General features: G+C 59.3%; 1 protein-coding gene across 2 annotated transcripts in view; it reads right to left on the bottom strand.

Moving 5' to 3' along the window:
* Positions 1–5,371: 5,371 nt before the first annotated feature.
* The window catches only part of ITGB2 (integrin subunit beta 2), a 41,862-nt gene continuing 37,048 nt past the window's right edge, over positions 5,372–10,185 (bottom strand). For both annotated transcript variants that reach the window (XM_069472214.1, XM_069472213.1), the window contains exons 12-16: positions 9,741–9,985; positions 8,966–9,182; positions 8,400–8,608; positions 6,113–6,279; positions 5,372–5,816 (exon numbers count right to left, since the gene is read on the bottom strand). In XM_069472214.1, coding sequence (XP_069328315.1) covers positions 5,754–5,816; positions 6,113–6,279; positions 8,400–8,608; positions 8,966–9,182; positions 9,741–9,985 — 901 coding nt within the window. In that variant the 3' untranslated portion in view covers positions 5,372–5,753. The remainder of the gene's footprint in view (positions 5,817–6,112; positions 6,280–8,399; positions 8,609–8,965; positions 9,183–9,740; positions 9,986–10,185) is intronic.

The following is a 10,185-nucleotide window of genomic DNA, read 5'->3' as shown; positions in this document are numbered from 1 at the left end:
GTGGGCTTCAGCGTGTACTGCTCAGCCACCATCCGGGCTCCCGACAGGAGTGTCTCGCCCCTCCTTCGTCTTCCCCGGACGCGGCCGTCGCAGATGTGCGGGACGGCCCCACGGTGACTGTCCCACGGTGACCGCATCCATGGTGACGGCCCCACGGTGACCGCACCCATGGAGACCCCCCCCACGGTGATTGTCCCACGGTGACCGCACCCATGGTGACCCCCCACGGTGACAGCTTCACAGTGACCCCACCATGGTGACCCCTTGCGGTGACTCCCCCCCACAGTGACTGCCGCTGGGACTGCCCCTCTCTGAGGTGACTGCTCCTGGCGTGTCCACCTTCCCCCCACCAAGGCTTAGGGCCCCTCCATGTTAGACTCTAATTGAGTATATTGAAGTTCAGTAGATAAAAAATACTAAATACTGAAAAGACTTGTTTTTAAGGCTACTTAAATGACTAAAATACCTATACAGGTATGAAAATAAATATAATTTAAAAGCTTCTGGAACCTCCAAACAGTTTGAGCCTTGAGATGTGACTGCGACCTGAGTCACATGTAGTTATGACTTCAGTTTCTCAGATTAGAGATTAACTCACTTTTAGTTCTTGTTCTGTAACTGTAACAGTGACCAGAGAGAACTAAATGATGTCAGGGACAGAAACCTCCTGCCTTCTTAGTTAATGACCCTGTTATAGATTAACTTCCCCTTTGTCGTCCTGCTTTGCCTAGAGCAGATGACAGAAAACCCGTGACTGTTACACCCTCTGTGAGAATGCAAGTGTGCCCTTGCCAAGAAGAAACCGCCTATAACCAGTCAAATTGCCCTAACTGTGCAGAAACTGTTGTAATCCGCTAAATACTGTCTCTGCCTATGTGATGACACCTCGACTTCCTGCTTCAGAGTGGATGCCACTCCTTGGAGTTGGCGTTTCCAGGTGGCCATCCTCAAACTTTTTACTTGAATAAACTCTCTTTAAATTAACACAGGAGTCTAGGTGCTTTCTTTTCAAGACTAGGTTTCCATAGCCATAGTAGCGTGGAGATTTGGGGATTGTTTGGGAAACAAAAGGATCATCTCCTGCACTTACTCAGATCCATTATTTGTGGCTGCCCAGATCATCCTGGCTCAGTAGGAGCAGTGGCTGGAATCAACTAGTGATGTCTGCCATGGGTGGGGTACCTGCCACAGGACAGGTGTTTGCCATCTTTGCAGGGCCCCAGAATCATTTACTGGGTCATGCTCTGTTGCTGCCACACACCTACCTCAACCCCCGGTGAGCTTCGGGGCAGTGTGGCGGTGGCTGTGCACCACTCCCTCTGCCCCAGCCAGCACGCTGGGGCTCAGCTGTGTGGCCCCCAAGTCTTCCGTACTTCCTTTCCCTGCGAGGATCCGAAGTGGGCAGGATTTAACCCACTCTCTATCCCCCAGGGCCAGTGGGGAAAGCATAGTGAAGTCTCTGGCCAGGGGCACTGGTGGCCACTGAGTGTTCCTGCCCACACCTCATCCAGCCACATCAGCACAGTGTCAGAAAACCAGATGCCAGGGGTGTGGACTGCCCAAGGTCATGGGGCCAGAAGAACAGCCCTCAGGGCCTCCAAAGCTGGTAGACTGGGCTCAAATCCCAACTCTACCAGTTCCCACCTTCATGACCTCAATCAAGTTACCTGGCCTTAGCAAGCTTTGAGGAAGCAAAGGACATCACACATTGCACATGGACCACCAGTGCGTCATAGGTCTCAGTCCCATCTTAACTCTCTGCTCTTCCTCATTAGGACAGCCCTGAGCTAACACAGGTCTCCATGCTGCTGGGCAGGGTCTCCTCTGGTCCGGTATAGACGGTTCACCAGAAGCCATGCACAACCCCCCTGCACAAAGTGTGCTTGGCGAACGCTTAGCAAGCACGTCTTCCACTTTGCTCCGGCTTGTCATGAACTGATAAAGTTCCTTCCTGTCCTTGTGTGGCTGCAAAGGGCCCGTAACGGCCATAAACTGTGTCTCTGACCCACACCTTCCAATTTAGATACTTTATGTCTTCACTGAGATCTATTATATAAAAAGATGTTTAAAATCCATTTGCAGAAACAGAGTAAACACAAGCTTGGGTTTAGAACTATGCCCCTGAAACTTTTTTTTAATCCTAGCAAGCAACCACACAATGCTAATTTAACGATAATAGAAGGACATTTTAAAATACAACTGAGTTTTGGGACAATTTGACAAAACAGAAGTTCAAGAAAATACTTGGTAATTATAGCCCAAGTTCCCGTTTTACCCACAGTGAAGTCAAGATTTAGAAGGGAGCGGAGGGGTGCATTCTACAGCTTAGCATCTGGAGTTCACAGGCATATATTCAATTGTCAAAGAGCTCCAAGCTCATAGGAATGACAGAAATGGCACAGTACACAGGAAGAACAAACTATACTGACTTTTTAGAGAAAGAGAATGAATAGCCGGAGCAGTCTGGAATTAAAAGTGCTCAGCTGGGCGCGGTGGCTCACGCCTGTAATCCTAGCACTCTGGGAGGCCGAGGCGGGTGGATCGCTCAAGGTCAGGAGTTCGAGACCAGCCTCAGCAAGAGCTGAGACCCCCCGTCTCTACTAAAAATAGAAAGAAATTATCTGGCCAACTAAAATATATATAGAAAAAATTAGCCGGGCATGGTGGCACATGCCTGTAGTCCCAGCTACTTGGGAGGCTGAGGCGGTAGGATCGCTTAAGCCCAGGAGTTTGAGGTTGCTGTGAGCTAGGCTGACGCCACGGCACTCACTCTAGCCTGGGCAACAAAGCGAGATTCTGTCTCAAAAAAAAAAAAAAAAAAAAAAAAAGTGCTTATGTCTTTCCAAGAAGAAAGACGGTTAAGGAATTAGACTGACAAAATCACAGTGGTATCAACTTAGAAATGGCAGCCGAGCCCCAGGGCTGTGGAATGGACACAGACTAGCCACAGTGGGCTGAGGCCAAAGCCCTCCCCGTTCTGGAATTCCGGAGTCTTCACCTCGGAATTGCGCCTATTGGAGTCACCTGCTGGGACTTTCACCCCAACTTTTTTTTGGTGGCCAAGGGTCTGTACCATCTGATCTTTTTTTTTTTTTTTTGTCATTACAAGTACATTCCTTAGTAGGTTAAAGAATTACTTCCAGGGAGGCTGCACAAAAAGAATGAAGCTTCTGGTGACACATTAAACCTCCAAGGTCGTTAACACTGGGAGGACAAAGAGGCTTTGGAGGGAGCTGGGAAGGGTGGAGCCCTTAGGCAGGGCCGGCAGGGCTCTGGGAGGAAGGGAGGGAGGGGAGGGCTGTGCCCGTGGCCAGAGCCCATTTTCTTTGGCTGGATTAAGCAACAAAGCCCAACCTGCACCCCGGTATGTGGGATGGCTCTGCGGGGGCCTCTCGGGCTCAGGGATTTGTTCTTGACCGAGACACAGAAACCTCTGACCACCCATCCTTTGCAGGGAGTCACCATTCTCAAAGCACTTCCTGTGTCAGCTCTCAAATCCTCTGAAAACTAGCGGGAAAATGTCAGGAAAAAACCCAAAAAATGGATTGAGGGCAACTGACTCTGTTTGTCTTGCTAGAGACCTCTTCTGGGGTCAGCCTGGCCCTCCCCACAATCTTCCCCGACAGAGATGGATCTTGACTCCAGGCCCGTGGCTGGCGCCTGGTCCCTGCGGCCCCCTCAACCTGTCTGGGAAGCCTTACTTGGGGTGACCCTCCCTCCCCCTCCTTCCTGTGGGGGCATTGCCCCCCTGCACACACGCAGCCCTGAAGCCCCTGCCCACAGACCACACCTTCACTTTGACAATGACACCTTCATCACCTAGCTTCATCTGGTGGCGCTCAAACCGTAGCGTGCGTCAGAATGGCCAGACTGCTAACCCACCTGGAGCTGCGGGGCCAGGCTGAGAACGTGCATCTCTAACAAGTTCCCAGGGGAGGCTCACCCCGCAAGTCCAGACCAGCCTTGGAGAACTGAGGCTTGAGGCCAGCGGGTCTGGACCTCGGCTGCGCACATCACCCGAGGAGCACTGAGCGCCAGCCCTGCCAGCCCACCTCCGACAGCGTGGGGGGCCTTTGCAGCCCCCCAGGTGAAGGCTGTGCTGAGGACCCCCGAGTTGCGAAGTGTCACTACTGTGGACGCCCGAAGCATGTGGCCATTTCTTGTTCCTCCCACCTGCCCAGGTCAGGTTCGGAAAGAGGCCCTCAGCAGTTAAGTGAGCATTTAAAAGTGAAAGGAAGGGGCCCAGTGCAGACACGGCCCGCACGGGGTGCAGTGCCCGTCTGCAGGTCTGCAGTGGCCCCCACAGCATGGCTGGTGGTGCGGGTTCCCCGGACCGAGGGGTTTCCCTGGGTAAACGCCTTCCGGTGCTAAAGCTGGGACGATCACCAACTGTGGCTGTGGTCAGTGTCCTCTCGCATCCCGAGCTCCCGGCAGGATCTGTGTGGAGCTCAGTGATGAATTCTGTTTGGGGGCTGTGAGTCTCTTTGGCACAGACCCCGATGTTCACACACCCCTCCCCTCTGAGCACTGCCAGGGAGGCAGAGGGGGTCTAGGGTCTGATGACTCCAGGGTTAGGGTGACACCCGGTCCCAACTGAGCACTGGGGTTAGCAGCACCCTGGGACCAAGACCGGTCATGTGGAAGTGTGAGCGGGTGAAGAGTAAACTGCTGAAACACACGGCCAACCAGGCCCCACGGAGGCTCCAGGCACAAGACAGAACCCACGCCGTGTGAGTTCATCGAGAGCTTCCTTAAACATAAACTCCAAGTGGCCTTAGATATGCCACGTAAGATTTTGACCCTAACTGGGTCTCAAAGCCTGTCTTTAGGGCCGTGAGGGACACTGGGCCTCCCCGTGTGGGTATTTACCATCGGTGTGTCACCCTCAGACTCCGCCACACACCACAATCACATACGACCTGGGCTCATGCACTTGCGTGGCACCGATGATGACTTCCAGGTCACCCCAAGAAACAGCCCATGAGAAAGGAGCTTCTTTTAAAACTCTCTCCTTGGCCATTCTCCCAAGAGCAGACCCACCTGGCAGCAGGCGTGGGCAGCGGGAGAGGAGGGAGAGAGACCCCCTTTCCCCATTTGCTTCTGCTCTGGCCTGCAGGCTCCTCTGGTGGGGCCACCACGTCATTTCTGGAAATCCACCTAGAATTTGGGACAGGGGGCTCGGAGAGGGGCCCTGTAGGCAGATGAGGAAGGAAAAAAGAAAACGAAGCCGTCCCTTCACCTGCAGTTGTCTGCACCCCGTGTGGGGCGGGGCGAGCGGCACAGGAGGTTCCCACCTCGACAGCGTGGCAGAGTCAGGGACCAGCTTCTGTGGACAGCTTGGGTTTTTTTATTGTTTTTTGTTTTTGTTTATTGTTTTTTTTGTATGCACGTGATTGGTTAACAGTATAAGCAATGGGATGTAGTTTTAGGTCCTGATACATTTAAATATAAATAAACTTGCGCCGCCTTTAATCAGACTGCCGTCCTAACTTACAAGGACCCAGGGATCCAGCCCCACAGGACTCAGCAGTCCTTTCTCACGTGTCTGGGAAGACGGTGCCCATGGTGGGGGGTGCTGCTCCTTCTGGGGAGTCTGTGTAAACACCTGGCCACATCTGTCATGCCGAGGGCAGGAAAAACAGTGGATTTGTGGTTAATTGGTACTGCCGTGTCACGGTCGCACGATGGGGGTGACGTGGTTGGAGGGAGTCCCTTCTGGCCGGCCCTGGCAGCCTTCTCTTCTCCAAGGGCTCCTAACTCTCAGCAAACTTGGGGTTCATGACCGTCGTGGTGGCGCTCTTGAAAAGGGGGTTATCCTGGTGAGAAACGCAAACACGGACTGGTGGGTGCGGGAGGTTTTCAGGGTAGGATCTTTCCCCCAAGGCCACTAGGTCCACATGGCAGCCGTGGCCTCGAGGAGGAGCCAGAAGTGGGGCGGCCGTCCCGGCTTCCAGCCTCCGTGGCCAAGGTCACCCGCAGCAGCGTCACACAGGAGGGCTGCTCGGGGAGGCCGTGTGCAGCCACGTGCGGTTGACCACGGCCTCCCGCGGCAAGAGGTGGGAGCGTGGGAGGTGCCTCCTCCACGTGGGACCCCCCGAGGACAGCCACTTACGTTGTTCCACTGGGACTTCAGCTTCTCCTTCTCGAAGCGCTTGTACTCCCGGAGGTCGCTCAGGTGGGTCAGTGCCTTCCAGATGACCAGCAGGAGGACACCGATGAGCACAATGCCCGCCACGGTGCCCCCCACGATGGCGGCGATGTTGGGGCCCTTCACACACTCTGAGGAGGAAGCACACGCCAGAGCATCAGTCCCTGCCTCTCTGACCCGGCCCGTGTGTGCCCTTGGGCCCAGGGTCACTGCACAGCACTTGGTCGGCCAGAGGGTCCCTGTGCCCAGCTCACTGTGATCACCGTGACTGTGTGTCCACGAGAACCTGGCCCTGGACCCCGCTGGAAACAAGGCCAGGCCCTGTGGTTCCATCTGACACAGAAGAAAGTGGGCCCAGGTCACCAGCCAAGCAGGGCAGAGTGTTAACACCCAGGAGGAAACGGTGCCTGCGGGGCCCCTGTCCCCTGACAGCCAGAGGTCAGGAGCGGGACTCGCAGGGTCTCTGCTCCAGTCTGCCCCTGGCGGGGGCGTTCCTCAGCAACCAATGGCAGGAGCCAGAGCCCCGCGCTCAGGCAGGGGAGGCTGCCGCGGGGCTGAGCAGGGCAGGCTCCCGGCGCCATGCAGCTATGCCTGGCCTCCCCCACGGCCCCTGCCCGCACGGCGCAGCACCAGGGCTCAGAGCCAGCCCCTGGCCCGGCCCTCAGGACCGAGGTCCCCATGTGCTCCCTCCTGTCACCTTGGCCTTTCTGGGGAGGCCTGTTGTCCTCACAGAGGTGACGTAACTTGGCCAAGGTTGCACAAATGGACGTGACCCTGAACCTGTCCGTGGAAGCAAGCTGGGGGCGCTGCTGCCCTGGCAGGTCGGGTCTGCAGTCCCCAGGCCCGTGTGCGGGTCGTGAGGTCCAGCTGTGTCACACGGAGGCCCTGAGCCCCACCTGCCCCCCTCGGTTTCCATCCTGGGGAGGGAGTTTAGGGGAGCATGCTCCCACGTCTCAGTCCTGCGAGAGGCCTGTAGTCCCAGCTACTTGGGAGGCTGGGGCAGGAGGATCGCTTGAGGCCGGGAGGTTGAGGCCACGGTGAACTATGACCACAGCTGTGAGCAGCCCCTGCGCTCCAGTCTGGGCAATACAGCGAGACCTCCCCTTATTTTATTTCAAAAAATAAAAATCGTCCTGGTGGGCTGCTGGCCTGCGCCTGCTAGGGTCCCCTAGTGGCCTCCCCAGCCTCCACCCTCTGCATGGGAATGGGTGGGGTGCTCGACATCTGGCGACTACGAGTCTAAGACCCTCAAAGCCCGTCCAATCGTGTGTCTGCTCACCACATGTCCCAGCATCCCCGAACCTTTTGTCGTTACCCAGTGGACCTCCCGACTGACCTCCCCCACCCTCCCATGCCGCCTGCTGGCCCCAGACCCTCGACCGTCACCTATTCCCCCAACCCTCCTCCCCCATGTGCCACCCAAGGGCAGGCTCTGTCCTCGTCCCCCGCCCCCGCCCTGCCGTCGGTTCCTGGCCCGAGCAGCCCCCAACAGGTCTGCGTCCGTCTGGCCACTGGGCGGCTTTTAAAGACACCACTCGAGCATCACTCTTCTGAAAACCCGCAAAGGCTTCCTGGCGTGTTCAGGAACAGACCTGAACCCTCCCGGGACTCACGGGGCCCCATAGTGACCTGGCGCCCACGGCGTCCACCCACACACCCTCCCGGTCCCCTCTGTCTGGGAGCTCTCCCCTCCCGGCCCCGAGACCCTGACCTGGAGGACTGTGCCCCACGGTCATCTGCACACCATGTCAGGCCTTGGCGTCCTTGCGTGTTGCCGGGTGCCTCGGCGTGGCTGGGCCTGGTTCAGACCAGAGCCAAATGCCCCGCAGCAAACGGCATGTGGGAGACAGGGGTGCCCGACACCCTCAGCCTCTCCAGGACTGAGACCTGAGTACGGGGGTGTTCAAATCCCCACCAGGGGACCCCCCACAGCGGCCACGGACCAGCCCTGGGACCCGCCTCCCTCAAGCCTCGCTGTGTGGCGTGGCGCTCTGGCAGGCCTGACCCAAGTGACGCTGTCCCCAGGGGATGGGCGTCCGCTACCCCAGCCCGACTCGGGTCGGGTGAGGAAGGAGAGGGGGTGGGGGCGGCGGCAGGAGGACCAGCCTGCAGTCTCCCTGCGTGTCCCGAGGGCGTCCTGACGGCCCCCTAGCCCGCTGGGCCCCCTCGCCCGTGGAGACAGACCCTCCCTCTGCAGCGCCCTGGAGTCAGCGGAGACCCCTGCCTGTACCCCGCACTCCTCTGGCCTCACCTCGGCTCTCATCCACGTGGATGTCATAGCGGTCCCACCCGTCCTGCTGCCACAGAGTGTAGGTCATCCAGCAGCCCTCCGAGTCCCGCTCCTTGCAGGTTCTGCCGCCGCTCCGGGCAGGGGCGTCCAGCAGCCGCAGGTTCCTGCACGCCACGCTGCAGTTCTTCCCCCAGGGGCCCTTGTCGAACCGCAGGCACTCGGCACAGGAGCTGCGGGGAGCCCGCGTGAGCGGGGCCACAGGGGCGTCGGGGGCGTGGGTGTGGCACGATGCGGGGGTTAGAGGTTGCTCAGGTGGGGGGCTCGGGCGTGTGCCCACTGTGAAGTGGGTGGGGTACCCACACGGCCGAGGGCAGGGTATGAGCGAGGTGGGGACAGGGGGCGGAGGAGCCTGGACAGCTGCTCCCGGGCCTCAGATGTGCACCCGGGGGAGGAGAGGCCTGGGAGAGGCCCCAGCCCAGGGGCATTTGGAAGGACCCCGCCCTGCAGCAGGCTCAGGGGTGCTCCCAGGGGAGCCCGGCGGGAGGTGGCCCTAGACAGTGGGGAGCTGCCCGCCCCGCGGCACTCACCTGTAATTGCAGGGCGAGGAGCAGGTCGGGCACTCCAGGCACAGGGGCGGCTGGTAGGGCTCCCTGCACTGGCACTGGTTGCAGCGGCACAGGCCGCGGCCACTGCACACCACCTTCTGCTGGTTCAGGCAGCCCTCGGTGCTGCTCTCGCACTGGCACGCGGAGCCTTCGTAGCCCTCCTGGCAGCGGCAGGTGCCACAGAAGCAGAGGCCCCTCTCTGGAAGACAGCGGGGCAGGAGGCTCACCTCCTGCCCGGCCCAGGGACCGAGGCCCATGCGCCGCCCCGCCCGGGCCCCTCCTGCAGCCCCCGCACAGCACTCGGGCCCCTCCTGCAGCCCCCGCATAGCGCCCGGACCCCTCCTGCGGCCCCTGCACAGCGCCCAGGCTGCTCCCTCTGTGGTGGGTGCAAGTGTGAGACATGGGCGCCGGATCACCTGCCGGACCTTCCCGCCCCCAGCCCTGAGGCTTCCTGGCCATCCAGCCTCCGTGTGGCCCCTGTGAATGGGACCCCGAGTGGGCTGGGACCATCGCCCCCTGGGGCCCTCCCCACGGGGATGAGGAAACTGAGGCAGGGCAGGCCAGAGGGTTGCCCGAGTCTTGCTGCCAAGCGTCTGAGTGGGACACGCCCTGTCTGTCCATCTGTCCCCCACGTCCCCTCCCTGTGTTCCCACGCGCGACCTCTAGTGCACATGGAGAAGAAAGCCCCCCCCACCACGGTCAAGGCTGGTCCGCCTCCCCCGCCAGGCCCCCGTGGGGCAGGGACCCGCAGGCTCACTGGGGCCACCGCAGACTTGGGTGTCGTAGCGCTCGCAGTTGACGTTGTCACACTCGCAGTACCGCCCGTAGATCTGCTTGTTGGGGACGTCGCTGGTGTGGCACACGCACTGCCCACAGATGCAGTCCCCCAGCCCCGAGCAGATGAGGGAGCTGTTGTCCTTCCGGCAGCTTCCTTCCAGCTCCTGGCTGCTCCGGCCCTGCGTCTGGCACTCACAGTTTTTCCCGATGTAGCCAGCCTCGCACCTGGTGGGGGAGGGGTCAGAGGTCTTCCCCGCCCCCACCTGGGACAGCCACCCCGTCCTCAGCTGAGAACACTCGCTGTGGCATGTCGCGCTCCTTGCTCGAGGCCTACTGAGCACGTGCCAGGCGCTAAGCACGTGGCAGGCCCCGGGCACCCAGCAGAGAAAGCCGTGTCCCTCTGAGGACGTCGGAGAGGGAAGCAG

Source organism: Eulemur rufifrons, chromosome 7, assembly GCF_041146395.1.
Source record: "Eulemur rufifrons isolate Redbay chromosome 7, OSU_ERuf_1, whole genome shotgun sequence".
NCBI lineage: Eukaryota > Metazoa > Chordata > Mammalia > Primates > Lemuridae > Eulemur > Eulemur rufifrons.
The sequence above is the reverse complement of the archived record's forward strand: the minus strand, read 5'-3'. Positions and strand labels throughout refer to the sequence as shown.